We start from the raw sequence: 20,933 nt of genomic DNA on the forward strand, positions 1-20,933 counted from the left end.
TCTTTTTCTGAGTAACTGGTAGAAGAACAAAAGGAGGTTTATTTTCTTTTAGCTGTAAAGGTCTACCTTAAATTAAGTAAACTGCTCCCTGAGGGAGAAAGTGTCCAGGTACAGAATGTTCACAAAGGAAATATTCAAAGTGTCTGCTGTGTCCCCGAAGTGTTTGTTTTAAAGTATGCGGGCCAGAGCAAAAAATAGAAGATTATTTTCTAATTTGAAAGCAAAAATACCTCTTGCAGGTGACAGAAAATAAATTGACCTTCTTTTGGTCCTGACACTGCAGCCCATTAAGGGCACAAGCGCTGAGGAGCCCTGAGAAGCTGCCATTGCTGGGATGGCTCCGGTGCCAGCGCTCAGCCCCGCTGTGTGCAAACTGTCACTGTTCCACCTGCAGAGGAGTCGTGTCTGTGGGAATCTGAGCACTGCTGTGCTTTATGTGAGGTAGGGAAAGAGCACTGCCATTGGTGCTTCAGCAAAGGAGGATCCATGCCTGGACTTTATGGGGGTTATTTTTGTGGTTTCTTTGGCTGTCATGAAGCTGCACTTCTGCATCAGTCCCAAGTAAAGCCTTGTGATCCAATGGTGATAGCACCTACCTTGTCATGGGCTTTTCTGAGGCCCAAAATGAACCTCTCTGATGTCAGCCAACTCAGCTAATGTCACTGTGTTCCTGGCTTGGTAGACCCTAGATGAAGATTTTTAAACTTTTTTGTTTCACCTCCTCACTAACTTGGAAATGTGCACTATCTTAACTCATGCATCACTGCCAATAAATGTAACACTAGAACAGTTTTCAGTAAAACCTTGCCTTTGACTATAACTTTTTGGTTCCTTTGATAAGCAAGGATATAGTTTCATGTGTTTTTTACTACTTGCTATGAAAGTGGAAGAGAAAGCAAGGCTGTTGGATGGGTGGTGGTATTCTCCACAGAGTTTTCTTTCTCTTTCAGAACAAAACAGTTCAGTGTGCTATTTTCATTCCTCCCATTTCTCTTTGCCTTGCAGTGTTTCCAAAAACACTGTGTTTATTTGGAGGATTGTTTGATAATGGAAACATCTCACTGCTGTTTGGGTGAGGAGTTCCTGTTCTGGCTTATCAAGGATGTGGTGGTAGGCACACCAAGTTACAGAATCATCTCAAAGGTGCAAGGACTGATGAGTGAGTGTGGCATTTGTACTGCCAGCTGAATTTAGTGCTTTGAGGAAAACCCATAGACTAAAGTATTTTTTGGGCTCTGACAGTATCTAGACACTCAGTGAACATTAATAGTAATATTTAGTTTTAGTGGAATTGGCATAAAATTGGACATCTTGATTTTACCAGCACAATTGCTGTGCCCCGAGGGCATCCATCCATCCATCCATCCATCCATCCATGATGGGTCTGAATTTTCATTTACCATAACTTGCAAAACCAGGTAAAGCACACTGCAGCCTGGCAGTGTAGGGCTGAGCTTGGACTCAGGAGAGCCAGTCCTCAGTTCCATGGTCACCTGCTGTGGTTTGAGTGGAAGAGGAGCATGGACAGCATTGCATATGACAAAAAATGGGCACGGCTGGAACTTACCTTGGAAAAACTCCAGTGTGTCTGCAGTATCCCTGTTCCTCTTCAGGCTGAGGGAATAGCTGCTGTTCTTACTGGACTATGAGTTAAGGCAACAGCATTTCTGTTTCCCAACTGAGCAGTTGCGACCCAGAAATCCTTGAAAAACAGTAAATGAGGAACCCACCTTGGCACTTCTACTGAGTCATTTTTTCTTAAAAAAAAAAAGGAGAAAAAAGAATTAAAAAATCTCTTTTAAATAGCATCATTTACACTTGGGAGCTGCTCGAATCCGTCCTGTCACATAAATTACCATTTCTGAACTCGGCTGTCAGGAAGTGTCCTCACAAGTTGACATCCATGGGGGCTGTCAGTGGAAGGGGATCAGTTTCGTGGCAAGCAGGAGGAATTCAAGCGTCAAGTGCAATACGCTCGTCCTCGTGTTACCTCGAGCAGTCAGGGCATCCTAGTCCCGCCAGAGGCAAGCCCTGCTGTGACCTTTGCTCCTCAGACTGCCCTTGTTCCCCTGCACTTTGGTGTGTGTAAGGCTGGGGCTGACATCTGGAGCAAGCCCCATCCTCCTGCAGCTCAGGCAATTAGAGCCTGACCCAGCAAGTGGCCCTGGAGCAGAGACTTCAGGGATATTGTAGTTTCTTTACAGGGATAAAGGCCACAGGCTTTTCTCTCAGCTCTGCTGCTTTCTCCAGCTTTGATGCAGTTGAAATGAGATTGGCTCATCTGGTAGTGGAGGAGCTGAGCCCTGCCAGACAGATCTGGCTTGCTGGGAAGGGTTCAAAAGGCAGCACCTACCCTTTGTTGTATTTCCTGCACACTAACAAAGCCCCTGATTTCTGGAGCTACTTTTTAATCCTTGTAGGTTGTATGTTGGTTTTGGCATGCATGCTTTTTTTAAAATTCCTTTTATTTGAAATGTACAGGAGAACAAAGGGAATAAAATGCCAGCCACCCCACATCCTCCATCCCCAAAAAAGTGTAATACAAGGGAATTGTAAGGGTGCATTCTGGTGAGAACAGTTGTTTGCTGCCAGGAGTTGGAACCTGGAGAGCTGGAGCTGTGTGCTGTCTGTGGCAGGTTCCTGGTGAGGTGTGCTGTCCTTGGGCTGTGCGTGGGAGCCTCGCTGCAGCAGAGTGCAGCGCTCGCTGTGATGTCAGCCCTGCATGCATGCGTTTGCAGCCTTCCCCGTGACCACACGGAGAGGGATTTGCAGCAATCCAAACACTGACAGAACTGTATTTGTTGACTTGCAGAAAAGCCTAACTCGTGCTCCTCTGGGCTGTGGTCATGTAAGCCGAAGCACGATGGCTGCTGCCTGTGCTTGCTGCCCTCCCAGTCCTGACAAACCTGTGAAGCTGATTCATTTGTTTAGGCCTTGATTCAGCAAAGCACTTAAGTACATGCTTCAGATTTTCTTTCCAGAAAGACTGTTGGCGTGCTTAGAGTTAAGCATGTGCTTAACTGCTCTCCTGAGTGCCCAGCAAACAAGTGATGGGGCAGTGTGTGTGCTGCTGCAGCGCTCTGCCAGGTGCTTTGCAGGCTGCAGAATTGCGGTATGAAAAATACATTCATTAATTTGGATCCTTCCAGTACAGGAGCTCTAGTGCCAGGGCCTGAGATGAGTCAATCCTTCTGCAGGGAGGTGGGGTTGTTTCCACGGCACAGAAAATTTCTTGTCTTTTGAATGTTGCACAGATGAGTGTGCCCTTCTGCAGGGTGTGGTGCAGGGGCAATTTCCATCAGTTGATTTGTTTCTTCCTCCAGGAGTTGTAAGGAAAAATATCCACCATGTTACATGTGTCTGAATGTTTTGATATTTGTAGTTTAATGTTTTGTAGAATTCATTTGATTTAGCTTTCATTAACGTGATGCCCTTCATTTTGAGGACTGAGCAGTTTAGTGCAGCCATGTACCTGTGTGTGATCCTGAGCTGCATGGCTTGAGAGCAAGATCAACATTTGGTTTGTTACACTGGGATTTCCTGAGGTTCAGGGGCTGGGAAGGGCAAATGTTACTACACTGAAATGTTACTACACTGTTTGGACATCTTGGTGTTTGGTGTAACTGTGTGTTAAGTCAGACCCATCATATTCTATCCCCAGCATTAAGAGACCCTCACTTCAATTGGGAGTCTGAAGCTGTGGAATAGGCACTTAATCCACAAGATGGTTGTATTTCAGTCTTCTCAGAACAACTTCTGAGAGCGCATTCTTTCTAATCCCCACCCATATCTGACCTGTTCTAGCTCGTTCTTAAGAGCTGCACCCAGCTAGTCCTTAGCTCCCTGCAGAAGGTTTCTGCCCATCTTTTCCTCTCTTTTGCTTTCTGAGCTCATATGAACAGGGAGCCCACATATCAGTGAATGGGATTCCTGTGTAAATTTGCCCTGTTTGCAAAATTGGAATTGATTTAGAGCAGCTCTTCTTTACAAAACCCAAAAGACACGAGCATGGTTAGGTGTGCCTTTTTTCCTTCTCTTTGAAGTTTAAAACACACTTAACAAATATGATGTTTGCAGTGTCTGTTCCCCACCTGATGTGCAAAAATGCAAAGGTCCCTCCAGAAGCATGGGTCAAACCAAGCTTCGTGGTGATGCCTCAAGCTGGATTGCAGGGATCTGGGCAGGTTTTGTTATCAACTTGAGTCTAATTAAGCCTAGAAAGTACTTGCAGTGTAGGTTTAACGAGTGTTGTTTTTTCTAAATTGAAATTATTCGATCTGTGAATCAAACAGCCTCTGTGCCCCACCCCCTGCTGCCGATGACAGCCTCTTCCCACACTTCTTCCTTGGTAGCATTGTTTCCATTGTTTCCAGCTCCAGTAGGTTTCAGTTACTGATCAGTGTAATTGCAATAACACACCAATAATGAAAGAGGAATTTAAGCTTCCTTTTTTTGTACTTGAAGGCTCTTCTCCTACGAAAGCTCGAAATCTTAATAGCAGTCACACAGGCAACATCCCGCGCCTGTCAAATGTTGCAAAAGTGGACGCTCGTACTTTAGGAAGATAAAGGGCTGGATTTTGGGAACTTGGAAACAGCCCAATCCTATCAGGCGGCAATGGTACAGCTAATATTAGAATGAGGGACTCTAGAGACAGCTTAACATTTTGGTGGATGCCAAGGAAGCCTTCAACTGGAATGCATTGAAAGTTGTTTGTTGTATAACACGAGTTGCTGGAGTCAGAGTAATTCCGAGTTGCCTTTGGTCTGGTGGAAAACTACAGCTGTGAGCAATGAGTTAATTTTTTCCGTGTGTGTGTGTGTGTGGCTTAGGTTTCCCCGTCGGGTTTGCTCTTAGTTTTGTAGCTCTGAATCCATGGAGGAGCGGCTGCGAGCCAGCCGTTTGTCTCCAGAGCCATCGCAGGAGCAGCCCCGCGCTGGGCATGGTTTGATGGAACACCTCGGAAGGGCTGAGCAGGAGCCCGGCATGTAACACAGCCACCGGCTGCTCTTCCTGCCTCAACGTTTCCTACAAAAAGGGGTGGGCTAGTTAATGTTAATTTAAAAATAATATTGTAGAGCAGAGTATTCCCCGGTATTCCGGGAGGGCTTGTGGGGCACAGCCCCCGCCGCTGTGGAGTCGGGGCTGGCCCTGAGGGTCCCGAGGCTGCGGCGCTCACCGTGGCGCTATGAAACGGGCTCTGCTATTGGTCGGCTGCCCGCGAGTGCTGCTGTAACGGCGAGCGCCATTGGCCGGCGCCGCCTCCCATGCGCCGCGCGGCGCGGGCAGTGCCCCCGTGCCCGCAATGGCCGCCGGCGCCGCCCCGCGCCCGCCCGCCCGCCCGAGCGGGGCTGCAGGCTCCTGGCTGATTCTATTTCTCTTTTTCCTGCAGGTTGCTGAAAAGTGCCTTTCCTGAAGCCACCGCTGCTTGGATTTCTGTCTAGGGCTGCCTCTCTCTGCCCCTCGCCCCCCTCTCTGTTTAATTCGGCGTTGCTTGCAGTCCGTGCCCTGACGGCGGCGGCTCCTCCAGCCTTGCCCTTTTTTTTTTTTTTTTTTTTTTTTTTTGCTCCCCATTTACACGCAGTTTGCTCAGCCATTTTATTTTTTTTCCTTCCCCCGACTATGTAGCAAATATTTAAAGAAAAGAAAGAGGAAAAAAAAATCAGACATCCTTTTGCCTGTTTTGATGCTCGTGAACCATAATTTTTAGAAGCAAGAAATAGAAGGAAAAAAAAAATACAAACTCGAAGTTTTCTCCCCAAGGACCGAGACCATTCCACAAACTGAAGTGCTGCCAGCAGCATATGCTTTTTGCAAGAATAATTGAAACCATTAACTGGAGAGCACAGAATTCTTTTGAAAGTCTGCCAGTTATTTGCAAGTAACTTTGGCAGTGGCACAAAATATAACACTTGTATTTTAACTTCTACAATTGCACTTTTAGGAGCTGGCCTCTAATTTGATTTTCAGTTGTTCTGATAAGATTTCTATTTTATGATTGGCTTTATGTTTAATTCTTGTTTAAAGAAACACGATTTGACTTAAATGAAAACCTAAGTGCTGATGAATAGGAGTTTTACCAAAGCAACAAGTTAGTTATTTCTTCACGTTTAACTTGAATTCACTTTTTTACCCTTTTTTTAAAAAAAAAAAGAAGAAAAAAGAAGATCAGCAGTAAACATTTACCCTGAGGAAGGGTGCGATTGCTTGCATTTTAATTTTTGTTTTTTAATATGGCTGTAAACGTGTCCCTGGTTCGTGATACAAAATGGCTGACGTTAGAAGTGTGTCGAGAGTTTCAGAGAGGGACTTGTTCTCGGTCTGATGCAGAGTGCAAGTTCGCCCATCCGTCACGGAGTTGCCATGTGGAAAATGGTCGAGTTATTGCCTGCTTTGACTCCCTAAAGGTGAGGACTGGAACGCGTGCATTGCCTAAGCTGCCTTGTTTTTCTTTCCCTTCCCAGTGGCTCAGGCAGGGGTGTGGGATGTGCAGAAGCGCTTTTTGCTGCTCTGTGTCTGCAGGGAGGATGCTGCTCCTGAAATCTAGGCTGAGTCTGACTTGGGGTGCCATTGCCTGGAGTGCCAGGTATTGCAGGGAGAGAGGATTTTATCCAGGTCTTTTTGAGTGATAGCTCGGGTCTGATATAGCTGTCCCTGAAACAGAACACAGGTTGTGGGCAGCAAATGAAATAAGACGAGTAGAGAGAACTGAAATCCAGTTTTAAATGTCCGGATCACGTCAGCTGTGCATTTTGTGCAGGGATCTGAAATGTGTTTTTAATGAGCAAAAATGAAAGCAGCATTTTAAGATAATGAATCAGCTTTACATGTATTTCCTGGAGACAGAGTTGCAAATGCACTTTAAGGTTATCCTGTAGATGAGGACCAGCCAAAATATTTGGACAACAACATTTCCAGAAATGGTCATTGGGGAAGTGCTTTCGGCTTTGGATACACAAACTCAGTGGCTCTGCCAGGCCTGTTGGAGCTATGGCTGAGCCTTGAGGTTGGTGCTTAATCCTTGCAGAGTCAAATTTGGAGGCAGTAAATAGCTCTTGGTGGCTTGTCCCTGCTGGAGTTCCAGGGATGACTTTCAGAAATACCAAAGAGCTGGACGGTGAGTCAGGGAGGAGTGGAGGAGCTCACAGGAGGGGGATGTGGGCATCTCTTTCTGGCCTCACTTTACCATGGTTCTTGGGAAGGGAAGATCCACTTTTTTTCTTTTTTCCAAATGTATGACTCCTCAAAAGTATTTTTTACTCTGAGACCATATGGATAACTGATAGCAGATGAGAATTCTTGACATTGTGTTTAATGTTTTGACCAAAGTAATCAACCTGTTAAAATTTCTAGAAAGAGTCTGGAAAATTTTATAATCTTATAAGTTTTCTCTTGAACTTCAACTATTGCTTGAAAAGATTTGTGTTTATTTTTATGAGCATAATGAGTAACAGAACTGGTAGAGTTATATATGCAGAGGTTCAGACCAGGACTGGATCTGGACTAACACTGGTTTACCCATTTTGTTCCTGTTAGTGGCTTCTTCATGTTTTCATTTCTGTTCTCTTTTTCCAAGAAGCTCAAGTTTTCTGTTTGCATTCAGTTTTCTCTTTTTAATCTGATTATGTGAAATGACTCTTTACTTATACAGTGACTTTCAAATGTTCATTTACATTGCTGGTTTGCTGACAGTGAGAGACAAATATTTTTTTATTGAAAGGGGGAACAAATCTTGTTCTTTATGCCATTGAAACTTTTGAATTGTAGCCAGTGGCAGTGCAGATACTTTTAATGAAGAGATTATTATGTTCATATTTTATAGTGTATATTTGTGAATGGAAAGGAGGGCTGTGGAGGGTAGTTTTGTGCCCCTTGCTGGTGTTTGCAGCTTCCTGGGGAGGTGCCCCTGTGCAGCCACTCAGCTTGGCTGGGCTCTGAGCTGTGCTGTCACCCCATGTGTGACACGTCCCCATGGGTGCTGTTGGCAGTGCAGTTCCTCAGCACACCCAGCTGTGCCAGCCCCTCTCTGCATAGCAGGACCGAGCCCATGGGCAGCTGGGTTCAAATCCCACCCACTGGAATGAGCAAACACTTCTCCCACTTCAGCAGTGGGGATGGGATGGGGAACCCCATGTTGAGAAAACAACAAGGACAAAAAACCCAGGGGAAGGAGTAGGGTGTGATCTCCTACAGCTCAGAGTGTTTCCTGTGTAACTGGCTGGTAAATGACGTTCTGGTTGCTGTTTCCTCATGACACAGTAGCAATGCCCAGTATGTGCTGGTTAAGTGGCCTGAATTTTCCAGAGAACAGGTTTTTTGGACTTAGGAAAGCCTCGTGGAGGGCTGACAGCTCTGTCTTTGGGAAGTACTTGAGGAGAGGTCTGACTGTGCAGAGCACTTTGGCCAGAGGTGATGGGGCAGGCAATACAGTGGGTCTTGGAGCACTTCCTTCAGCCCCATGGACCCAGCAGCTCCCAGGACAGAGCCCTGTTTCCCTGTGCCACGGAGGGCTGTGGTCAGAGTTTCCCTGTGCCACGGAGGGCTGTGGTCAGAGTTTCCCTGTGCCACGGAGGGCTGTGGTCAGAGTTTCCCTGTGCCATGGAGGGCTGTGGTCAGAGTTTCCCTGTGCCACGGAGGGCTGTGGTCAGAGTTTCCCTGTGCCATGGAGGGCTGTGGTCCCCATGCTGCAGCCTGGGTGTGGGCATGTCTAAGGCCATGCATTCCCAGTGGAAATAACCCCCCTGGGGACCAAACCCTCGAACAATGGTCATTCTGTTCCTGGGCCAGAGCTGGGCTTGCAAAGCACTGTTTGCAGTGGTCTTGAGGAGCTCATGGCTATGAGTGTGGCCGCCCATACAGGTCACCAGAGAGGTGATACATTCTCAGACCCTGTAAAAGGCCTTTTGTGCCCATCCTGAGGATGTTTTTGTGCCCAACAGCTGTGGAACACCGACCCTCTCTCCCGTGGAGGGCTCAATGGCTGCTTAGTGCTCTCGTCTTTTCACACCCTGCATTAGCAGAACATCTGCGTTGCTTTATGGCAGGCAGGATATAGGATGCTTGTGGCTAATAAGTTTTCCCGTTGTCTTGCAGCCGCCCAGGGCTTTGTTCAGACGTTGCTTATCTGCATCCATTGTGTGCTGCTGTTGCTTGTTTTTTTTCTCTCACAGACCTCTTAAGCTTGAACAATGCCTTCATACAGGAACTTCTGATAACCCAGCAAACAATGGTTTCACCTCACTGGTCAGGTCATGTGCAGCATCCAGAGCTTACTGAATTGCCCTTTTCCCTCTTTTTTCTTAATCTCCTATAGCAGTTCCATGCCTGATGCAGTGGAAAAAGCAGTGATGCTTCCAGAAGCAGTCAGAGTGCCTCAGTGCCGGTTGTTTCACGGGTAACTAACTGTGTGCTACCTGTAATCTTGTGAAGAACACGCAGGACTCATTGAATGAATGGGGGCCCTCACTGATGCTCAGGTGGGGGTCACCAGAACATGCTCTGCAGGAACGTTGTGTGTTGTGCAATGCTTTGGTTGTGAAATACCTGGTCTTGATTAGGTTGAGAGTGCTAGGCTGGGTCTTGCTGTCCTGAGCTGTGTTTCTTCGAAGGGGGAGTTTGCACATTTGTAGGCAGCAGAAGGAACCTTTCTCAAGCAGATTGATACAAAACTTAAAAATAGTTCCTTGCAAGAAGCTGCTATTTGAATCAGATGCCAAGAGAGCTCTCACTCTACTCATGCACCCCTCCTTGTTATTCTGGAAGCAGTGTTCTCTGAATTAATTTGTGTGAATGGCAGGAGAGTCTGCACTGCTTGATTGCAGGGCAATCCAGAGGCCCAAGAGCTGGCTCTGCTGGGCCACCCTGCTTCCAGAAGGGACCACGGGGGCTGCTGGTCAGTGCCCAGTGCTCTCTGGTACCTCCTAGGCAGGTCCTGTGGCACCTCAGAGATGTTGTGAGCAAAGGAGAGGAATGTCATGTCATCCCTGTGAACTGGGGTGGCCTCTGGGTTCCTTCATTGCCTCTCTCCAGGCTCAGTGTGCACTGGCCATGCAGAGGCAGTGCTTTTTGTAAGGACTGGGACCTGCTTTGCTGGCTCATGGCAATTCCTACAAAGGTTTGTTTTGTCACTTTGGTGGGCTGCTCATCAAGTCATTAACTTTGCTATTCAGGCTGGATCGGGAGGGCTGGATATGAGCTTGTCTGACTCTTAGTTCCTGGCCAGCAAGTCATTGGTTGTGTTTTCAGTTTCTGGTGTTATCAGGAAGGAAAAAAAAGCATCATCTTTGGTCACTAATGGAGCAGAGAGCTGAGAGATGGGGCATTAAGAGATGGTGACCTGTTATATAAAAATGTGTAGGTAATGCACATCAGGTGTTCACAGAGGCTTTGATTTATACTGCTCACAGTTTGGGTATTGCACTGAGGACTTGAGGTTTAAAAAAATTTACAAATGTAGCTTTGTGAGGTGTGGGCTGGTGCTTTTTGCTGTTTAGGGGTTTTTGAATTTTCTTTTTGAATGTTAATGTGAATTGAAGCTTCAGGGAGCATTTTGAGATGGAAAACAGTGGGGTGAAAAATTTGAGTAATATGAATTTTGACTTTGGGAGGTGTAATGTGAAAAACACTGTTAAACTATTGCATGTTTCAAAGCAGTACTCTATAAAAAAAAGTGAAAAGTTTTCTCTGAACAGGCACAAAAAGAAGTTAAAAGTAATTTTGTCTAAATTGTCTATTTTCTAAAAGAAGTGTTATTCTCTCATAATAGTATTCAAAATCCCAAGGCAATCTGAAAAGTTCACACTGCTTGGGCAATGGATGTACTACATGATCTTGAAACTGATGTACCTGAGGCTGTTCCTCACAGTTTTCATGCTAATTTGTACCTGTTTTTTTGCTGACTTGACTAGAATTATTTCTGACTTACTGGTTGGCAATCAAATCTATTTTTTTTAATTTAAATAAACTCCAAATTAAGAAACAACTAAAAACACCCACTAAACTTAGCATATGGTTACACTTCTAGAGAGGAAGAAGAAAGCAAACAAAGCCATAGTGATAATTTTGGAGACATTCCGACTCCATGTCTCAGCTCAGTGTAATGGAGATGTAAATATTCCACAAGAACAGTGTTGAGCCAAGTCACCTGTGTGACAAACATCCACTTTTCCTTGGTCATTAAGTCACTTACCTGTGTGGCAACAGCAGATTTGCAGCAGCAGTCTGGATGCTGATGTGTCTTATGGCATGCCATCAGTAGTTTTTAAAACTACTGTTTAAATCAAACAACTTAAAGTGGGGGAAAATGTATTTAGACTCAATTTTATGTATAAAAACTGTTAACACTATTTCTCTGTATTTTTCTGTTAATTTCTATATTTTTCTTTGTATTTCTCTCTGAAGTAAATTGGTATTTCAAGGAAAATAGGAGAGCTTGTGGGAGAAAATAATTTAGGCCTGATCCCTTCTCATTTGTAGGTTACAACAAGCTCCACGTTTTCACAGTTGAATTTAACTGGCACACTTGCTGTCTGTACTCTCTCCAGTGTCTTCAGAGGTTTTTGGCACATCTCTGGCATGGAGAGCACTGATGGAGAAGCTCACCTGGCTCTACCTGTGCTGAGCATCTCCCAGGCCTGCCCCACTGTCTGCACTGCAGATTCTCTCTGTGGGGTTAAGGCTGCTTGCCTGAAGATGATGTGTGACCTCCCTAGGTGTGTTCAGCTTTCCAGGGAAAGGATACACCTTCTTCCTTTAATCTGCCTAGCTGATCTTTCTGTGGGACAGATCTGTGCACAGCATGTATGGTTTGTTTAGTGTTATCCATTGCCTCCTCTGGTGGGTTTTGCAGTCATGGTTTAGAAGGTTGCTGCTCTGAGCTGTCCCCTTGCTTCTCTGTTGCAGCAGTGGTTGCTGCCACTGTGGCAGGGTTAGGAGGAGGACAGAGAGCCTTAGGCACTGAATACAAAATCCAGCAGCTGGAATTCCCATGGTCCTGCTCTCTGCAGAGCTGCTGGGTGATGAGCTCCTGTAACTGGAGCAGGCTGGTGTTACCTCTGACTGTGCTGCAAGGACAGCAATAGACAGGGAGGTCTTATTCGTTGCCAGCCATTTGCAAAGGTGTAAGGCAGAGTCCTTGACAGGAATTCTTGTCTGTGCTCTAAAGCAAAGAGGTGATCTTTGAGGTGTGTTAAGGAGAGTGAAGATGTTGGCCATGTCCTTGTGCCTGCCAGGTCTTTCTGTGTCTGAGCAGCCTCAGCAGGGAACACTGCCTTGGCCTTTACATTTACAAGGACATGTGCTTTGTGAAACTTGGTGTTATCTATGGTAACATGGCAAGAAAGGTGAGATACCTGTAGGTTTCCTGGTGCACAGTCTAGTTCTGGTGCTACCCTGGGGCGATGCTCTCTTTCAGCTCATTGCTCATATTCCTGCAGAGGGTGGATATTTGGTGATTGTATATTTGCTGTGCAGTAGGTGGACAGCACCATCTGTGCCCCAGACCTCCTGACCCCACATTTCTCCTGGGGGCTTGCCCACACAGGAGCAGATGCCTTTGCTGTTGGCTGTGTGTGAGTGCCAGTCTCGTGTGGTGTTTCTGGGACAGGTTCAAGAGGCTGGCAGAGGTGTAGGCACAGGCTGGTAAGTTGGGAATCTCTCCCAGTGCAAGAGGCAGGGACAGGAACACCATCCTTGTCCATCTTCTTGCAGCTGATTAATTGATTACAGCTTTTCCTTGTGCCTCAGACTGATGTGCTTTTCCCCTTGTACATGTTGGAAAGCAGAGCTGTGCCCACAAACTGGTCCTCAGACCACAATTTGGAGGCCAGCCTCTTCATGGAGATGGGCCAAGCAAATTCAGCAGTGGGGTTTTGCTGCCAGCCTCTCCTCTCCTCACCAGCCAGCCCTGGCAGTGCAGGGCCCCTGCTCCTGCCTGCAGCTCATGTTGCCTTGCTCTTCTCCCTGTGGTGTGAGCAAACCACCATCCTCAAAGGGTAAAGCCAGCAGCATTTACATTATTAATATTAGCCAAGAGTAACCTTGGCTTTCTGGTTGGGAAGATGATGGTAAAGTGCTGACTGCTGCTCACACTTGCCTAAAAAAGCAGGAGAGGAATTCTTTTGGGATGTTGACTCTAAACCATTCTGAGCTTCTGTGTGTGCTTAAGCAGATACATTTTGAAACCTTTTATGGGCATATTGCAATGTTCCACTGGCCCTGGCATGCCACCTCCTGCTCCTGAGGCTTGCTTTCCTGTTTGAAGGGCAAAGCCCTCCAGACCAAGATTCTGGTTCTGCAAAGTACTTAAGCCCGATTTTAAGTGCTGTAGAGTTCCTGTGGGCAGCAAAGAGCTCCTTGTGCTGGAGTGAGCTGTGGCATTGAGTTTTGAGCATGGGAAGTGGTCACCTCAGCCAGTCCATAAAGGGGGAGAGCTGTTTGCTCTGCCACCTTTGGCTTTTGGGAGTTTCTCTGCATGCACACCTTGAGTTTGCAGTCTTGGCAAGCCTGCTGGGATCTGCAAGCACAAGCTCCATTTCTGTGACCCAGCACAACTGCAGGGGGATGCTCTGTGAGCCCCAGGGGCTTCCTCTGCACAGGGAGGAGGGAGATGAGGTGCTGGGCCCAGATAGCAAATGGCTGGCTCTGCCTGCTGTGAGTCAGAAGTTGGCCAAGGGAGCACAAAAAGGGTGTGTGTGTGTGTACAGTGAGCTCTGGCACCTCAAATGGTGCCATGTTGCAAAATGTGGCACTGCCAAATTCTTCTAGGGAAGAAGTTCAAACATTACATCTTCCAGCCCTGATGTGTAGCAGTAGCTAACACTGGGATTGAAATAGGAGCACCAAACCTACAGGTCTCTGTGCCTGGACAGTCTGGGGCAAAGAGGATGCTTGGCTGTGAAACCACCTAGGGACTTCTCCTGCTCCTGATTGCATTAGGCCAGTAAAGTGAGCTGGAGAGAAGGTGGTGAAAGATACCTTCAAGGGGAGTGACTGAACGAGCATGTGGAGTTGGCGGATTTCCTCGGTGGCATAGCATCAGTTTGATGTAATCCCTTAGCTGACAATAGCTTTCTGCCACTTGGTTCACCCTTCTGAAGGAGGGTGCAGTAACATGCTTTTATGTAATTGAGCTGTTTAGAAGCTTTAAAACAAATATAAACAAGATGTGCCAGGCTTTTTGGAGAGCCCATCGCCTGACATCTCCCACAGAGCATTTCAATAAGTGGTTAGATTTCCAAGTGAGGAGCTGAGCTCTTTGAAATTCTGCCCCTACAAATACTGTTTTGCTGGTATTAAAATAAATGCTTTGAAGACCTTGGGTGATTGTTGCCCCATACAGGCACAGTTTTACTTCTGGCTTATTAATACTGTTTTATTGCTGTTCATAAAACAGCAGGGACCCAGGCACTGACCCCCTTCCTCACCCCTTGCAGTCCTCGTGCCATGTCTGATGACAGTCTTTTGATTAGGGGAAAGACCAAGGATTTGGAAAACCACCTTTCAGAGCCTTGTGATGATGCAAACTGCTTCAAAGTGTTGTAATGTCGGTCTCTGTGCCTAATTGCACTTTTTGACCTCACATGAGCAGTACAAAAAAAATTTCTTTGAAGGCTGAATGTAGCTGAGCTGCTGTAATAGCAAGACTCTGGGTGTTTTAGACAGGTGTCCTAACTGAGTAAGCATTTCAAACCCTGGCTCCTTCCAAAGGAATAGCTATCAAACATGCTTAGTTCTGTAATCTTGCCTGCCTGTTAGGAAAGCCCCCTGTTCTGTAATGGCAGTGAAAATATTCAGCTTAACCATAGCTAATGTGTTAGGATAGTAAAATCTTTCTGCTGTCCACACAGCAGAAAGTACATGGCACAACAGTAATGCTGATCTCTTGGGAGCCCTGGCTTTTGCATCTGGCTCTCTGAACGTCTGGTTAGTGTTTGGCCTGGGTTTAGGATTGTAGTGACATGGTTACTTGATGTCTCCACTGTCAGAGGAGCTGGATGCTGGAGTCAGGGATTATTAAGCACTAACTCTGTGTTTTTACCTCCTCTGTCTGAAGCCAGCTCGTGGGAATGGCTCGGGGCTGTTCTCTGCGTGCTTCAGCTCCAAGCTGCAAAGCTGAGACCTGGAGGTGCCTTTCTGCAACGTTTAGCTTAAAGCTGTGAGGAAGAAACATATTCCTGAGAGAGCACAATTGGCTTGCTGGGACATGAGCATACTCAAATCAAGCAATTCCCCAAGTTTGTAGTGAAATGTTACGGCAGATGGCCTGCTTACAATGCGGGATATTATTAGAACCATGATCAGTGCTAATAAGGTCATTGGCGGTGGGGGAGGAGGTCAGTGTCTGACCTTGTTTGGAAGGTGGCAGCCTGTGCTCTGGGAAGTTTTCCTCTTGCAGCAGTGGAATGTGAATGTTTAAAACAAGCTACTTTGTTTATTAGTATGGCTGCGCAGTGGAGAGAGAGAGAGACCCACCACCCAGTCCGGCATAACTGCTGCAGGGGTGCTGCTGGCCCCCACCCCTTCTGAGGTATGTGCACAGAGCACCATTAAAAAGTGAGGCAAATTCTACTGAATTCTGGGAATGGGAACCAGGAGCAGTTTAGCTACTGCTCCAGAATGGGTGTGGTACCACAATGCATGCCCCGGTGACTGCTGAATGGTCTGTGTGTTTTATCTTACCTCTGACTCTGCATTAACACAGCACTAACTTTCAGCTATTCTCCTACATTGGTGTCAGAAAAAGACCCAAAACAACCACTATAGATAAGTGTGTTGGAATCCAGTTGAGTTGCATGCGTGATGTCCACATCTCTGCCCAGCAGTACCCACACCAGGTTCTGATGGGGATTTATTCCAATAGCCTGAAACATGGTGGTGCTTTAACTCTGTCTCATCACTTCTTCTTTGCCTTAGGAACTCTGGGTGCATAGTGAGAGGAGACCCCTCTCAAACAGAGGGGCATTTGGGAAAGTCTGGAGTATCTGGGGGTTCAGAGGTGGCCAGGGCAGCACCAACACAGTGGAACTGCAGCCCGTGTGCCTGAGACCGTGGCTGTCATGATGCTGCTTCCCTAAGTCCCTGTTATCCACAGGGGCACGGCTGGTGCTGGGAACAGTCACACGGAGATTAGGTCCTTAAAGAGCCCTGCTTCAGCTGAGCATGGTTTGAATACAAAACCTCAGTGTGTAATCCCAATGGTATTGGCTGATCCCACTGGTCTGTGTTTCTTCCTCTTGCCGTCCATTCCTAAAGGATCAGAGCATGGGTAAGGCTTGCAGCCATTATGTGCTCTTGATCCCAACTGGTTGGTTTGTGCAGTGTTGTGCTGTGTGCAGTGCTTGGGCTCTGCTCCCAGAGTCCCTTCCACGTGATGCTGCAGATAGCAAACCCAGGATGAGTTGCCAGGAGAAAGCTAGAGCCTCATGGGGTTGGACATTTCAGCCCATGCTGTAGCACTTTAGTGCTCAGGGTTGGGGGGTTGAAAGCCAGACTTAGAAATGAGCCTTTAAGGAGGGCTTGGAAGATCATCCAGGCATGGCAGAGATAACGGTGTTTTAGATCAGCTGTATAAAGGAAAGCTCTTTCCTCCCTGTGAGGGAATTTTGTTTCATAAACCAGTGGACTTTCAAGACAGTTGTTTTTGGAGGGAATGTTGCCCCTTCCCAAACATTGTAGAGATGCTCCTGCTTATGCAGAAACCTCCCCAAATCTTGCTCTGATGGTCCAAGACTTGCAGCCTTATTCTAATGCCCTGCTTCTTCTTTCTGCTCTGTTTCCTCCTCCCCTCTGAGTTTATTTGTCCCAACGCCCTATGCAGCTCCCCTGTCCTCTTTGTCCCTGTTGTAGTGTCTGCAGGGATTGTACAAGGCAGCCTGAGAAGTCTCTTGCTCTCCTCTCCTGTTGCTTCAGCAGTCATTTTTATTTCTCAGTGCATCTGGTGCCCTTGCAGATGAAGATGTAATCATGGTTTCCTCCCTGCAGACTTTGACTCCCTGCTGTTTCAGTCCTGTTGCCTGTAAAACCTCAGCGATGTGCTGCAGGGTGGGAGCTGGAGCAAGGCAGGCAGGCTGAGTGACTCTGGTGCTGGAAGCTGGAAAGCCATCAGGGCTGATAAAAGCAAGGCAGGGATGTGTGAAACCTCTGAGCTGCGAGGGACGACTTCAAGGGAAGGAGGTGGGGGTGACTCTGGGGAGGAGCAGTGCAGCTCCCAAGCCACTTTCCCATAGGACTGGGGAGCTTGGGGATGTGGCAGGGACCTGGCCACCCATCACTGCCAGCTCTGTCAGCATCTCCTGGCTGGCATGTCACGGCAGGGCGTGGGTTTCCCCGCACAGCTCACGTCACTCCTGTCACCAGAGCCCACTCAAACTGCTCTGCACCATCCTCGGGAGAGCTGGGAGAGGAGAGGGGGAAATCCCTTGGGGGCTGGGAGACAAATGGACAGGTCACTTTTTGCTGGTAGTGCAGAGGTGGGATAAAGCAGGCTGCTGGGAGGAAGGAGCTTGGGAGGCATCAAAGGCATCACGGCTGCAGCAGCCCAGGACAGAGCAGCTGGAATGCAGTCTGGGTGTTGCTGAGGCTTCCCCTGGCTGCCTGGGGTTTTTCCACCAAGTCTGGTGTATTTAGACTGAAAACTCTTCAGGCTGGGACTGTCTCATTTTGTGTTTGGGTAGTAATTGGAGCAGGACCCTGAGCTGTAGCATTGATGAGTATTTGTATTCCCACAGCCAGAAATCCCCTGCTGCGGCCTTGTGCGATAAAGCATAGATTGAATTAAGAGGATTTTCATTGTTGTTTTGTGTTTCTCTGCATGGGTTTTTGAAGAGTCCACAGTAATATAAAATCTTTAGAAGTCTTTAGTTGGAATAGAGCTCACATTAGGTAGGCCAAAAACACTACTCAAAATTGGTTTTTTAAGCCTGTTTTGATCATTGGAGAATGATTTTAAGCATCCTTTCAGTCCTTAGCCCAATCAGGGGAGAAGTGTTAGCACTTTTCTTACTTTGTGGCCTGTATCAGAGGCACTTGAAGAGAAGTTTGTTCAGGGATTTCTGCCGGGGCCCTATCTGAAGTCCATCTATCTTTGTTTAAAGCAGTTTGAGCATTTTTTCAGCAGTGTTGGAGTGTTCCCTTACGTAGGCACTGGTCCTGCTGCATTCCAGACTTGCTAATGACCCTGGAGCTTCTTTGCAGCTACTCCTCTCACGTGGGGGAGACTGCAGATGTCCTCAAGAAAGGTCACTCTTCCTTGCAGAAAAAATCCCTCCAATCCCTCCCAGCCCCATCTATATGGGCCCATCCCACCTAAAAACAAATGAACATTTGCATTGCAGCTGACTCATCCTGACTGTGCCCGGTGAGGGCAGTGAAAGGTCTTTTTCTTGCTGCCCTTTTAGGAAGGGATTGTGCTGCATCTGAAGATATCTCTTGTCAGTAGCAAAAGCAAAATACATGAGATCAGGTGTCTGCTGCCTAAGGAAGTCGTGTTGTTTAAGATTGCTTTCTAATAGAAAACAGCCTTCAAAAGGTAAGCCTTGCGCACCTCCTCATCTATGGAAGGTTGAGCATCTCAGGCAGTCTGTACTGCACTTGGTGAGCAGGACAAGGATAAGCAGCTCAGGGCAGGAGTTTGAAAAGCAGAGCAGCAGTACAGGAAGGACAGAAAAACCCCATGGTAATTTGATCAGTTTGCTTTTGTGCCTCAAGTCTGAATAAGCAAGCACGTCCACATGGATATGCTTTAGTTGCTTCTGCCTCCCCCAGCTTTTCTCTTGTGCTCGCAAACCTAAGTGAGTGAATCTGGTGGTTATTACAAACATGAACTCCAAAGCACCAGGCAAATGGAAGGAAAGCCCTGATCAGTTCCATTCTTGTTGGTCAGCTGGGACAGATGGATGGACAGACACACATGTATGCCCACGCAGGGCACATTCCTTTCTTAGCTGTTCTGACTCTTACCCCAGTGCTGCAGAGGAGAATTTAGGTCAGACCAAAAGTTGCATCCCACAGGAGTAAATGGATACATCCACCTAACTAGGCATACAACCTTTTCAGTGTCCTGTCCTGCAGCTCTTGTTACGCAGAAGGGAACAGATCCCAGTGGCTACATGGAATTAACCTCTCAGCAGCTGAAATCATGGTTGCTGCAAAATGCATTATCAGTTAATACCTGTTCCTGGCATCACATGGAGAAAGCAGACCACTCTTGCTGGATTTTGAGGTCTTTGCACTGTATGTCAGTGTAGAGACCTACAGACCCCAAATTTTGGCCATCCAGGTCAGCATGGAATGCAGGGTGAGCAGAAAGCCCCCTTAAGCAGTGTGGTTTGCAGCATCTGTGTTGGCTTACTGTTCCTGGGAGGGCTTTGTTAGTTTGTAACATGGATCTGCTTTGGCTGACTGAGTTTGGGAGTGTGAATCTGCACAGACCTCACGAGACTGCAGAACAGACTGTGGGAGCCAGGATCTGAGAGCAGTGTTGTAATTAGAACAGGTAGAAGTTTTGCTCTGGCCAAGGTTGTTGTAATAAATCCATTGTATATTAGCAGGTTTTCAGATGTTGGCACAGAACTGGGCATCATCCTCATTAAAGCTGGCTGCTGGTGTGGCACTTGTTACTGGTGCATGGGAACTGCACCTAAATATGTCTCACTAATTGCAGTTTTATCCCAGAATTGTCATTGCCAAACTTTCCTTTTGCCCACAGAGATGTCAATGTATTATCTTTGGCATTGTGAGCCCATCATGTTTGCCTCTGTGGAAAAAGGTCTGTCCTGTTGCCACCACAGCTTGCTATGCTTCTCCATGGGCTGAGCTCCTAGCAAACATTTACAATGCCTTAACCTCCCTTTCACTAGAGATGGTAGCAAATACTGGTCACATATCTGCTTTCTAGTGCCAGGTGCTTTTTAAAGAGCACTTCTGAAGGTGTTTTTTAAGAGAAAAATCCCCTCTGTGACTTAAATGTGCATATGTTACTGGCTGTAATAAACAACTCACTAAATAGATCAGTCTGCAAAAGCTGACTGAGGTGGAATACTTGCCTAGGGCAAGGCAGGCTTTCTTTTTATTTTTGCTTGTTTTTTTCCTTTTTTCTCTTTATTCCTTTCTCTTGAAGCCTTGCTGCCTCCTGGATGGAGGGTTGTGATTCAATGTCACTTGGCCTGAATGTCCTCTTTGGAAGCCAAGGTCCATGTGAGTGAGATGTGTGGTCCTTGCCTGCTGTGCCTAGCAGGCTGCAGGACCTCTCTTAAAGGTACTTTTTGTATCTGCACCTTTATTCCTTTGACCAACAGCAAGTTCATTATACTGTGGGCATGAAATCTGAGGCCTGGCATGGATCAGAAAGCTTTGGGGTCCTTGCTTGGAGCTGTGTGGAGTTGGTGGCACACAGTCAGCCCTTTTCTGTGGCTTGGTAGCTTCTCTGCAAAGCCAGAGCAGAGGGGAAAGGTGCTGCTGGGCACAAATATGCCTGGCACATGTAGCTGAAACAGGAGCATGAGGACAAAGCTTGGTTATTGGTGAACTGAACCATAGCCTGAGAAAGCAGCTGGTGGCATCAGGGTGAGGAGCAGGGCAAGCTGGCTTTGCTCTGTGCCATGGGGCAAATGCTAGCCAAGAGCAGAAAGGTGTCCTGTGCCTTGGAACATCAGACCCCTGGCTCTGGCAGGTATCAGAGCAAATCCTGTGGTGGCAGCTGAGGCCATCACCCTCCTGTGCTGCTGCATCTGCTCTTGCCCTGCAGTCACCTCCTTGGTTGGCTTAAGCTGTTGCACGGAGGGACTCTCATGTCATGTTCTGACATATCTTGGTTTTTCCACCTGAAGTGTGGAAAGCCAGAGTGGCAGAGCCCAGCCACATCCTTTCCTGCTCAGGGAATGGTTGTATTCTGCCAAATTCTTAGAAAAACCCAACCAAACCTAGCCACCTCCATA

The 20,933-nt window shown here is 47.0% G+C and overlaps 1 protein-coding gene across 4 annotated transcripts in view; it reads left to right on the plus strand.

Moving 5' to 3' along the window:
- Positions 1–20,933, plus strand: part of MBNL3 (muscleblind like splicing regulator 3) — a 91,615-nt gene that overhangs the window by 26,599 nt on the left and 44,083 nt on the right. For 3 of the 4 annotated variants that reach the window (XR_009419488.1, XM_059483020.1, XM_059483022.1), the window contains exon 1: positions 5,587–6,407. The exons of the other annotated variant lie outside the window; for it this stretch is intronic. Coding sequence is in view for 2 of the 3 variants with exons in the window: in XM_059483020.1 (XP_059339003.1) it covers positions 6,234–6,407 (174 nt within the window). In the remaining variant the exon portion in view is untranslated. Of the gene's footprint in view, positions 1–5,586; positions 6,408–20,933 lie in introns of those variants that run through there. 4 annotated transcript variants of the gene reach the window in all.

This window comes from Ammospiza nelsoni, chromosome 15, assembly GCF_027579445.1.
Source record: "Ammospiza nelsoni isolate bAmmNel1 chromosome 15, bAmmNel1.pri, whole genome shotgun sequence".
Lineage (NCBI taxonomy): Eukaryota > Metazoa > Chordata > Aves > Passeriformes > Passerellidae > Ammospiza > Ammospiza nelsoni.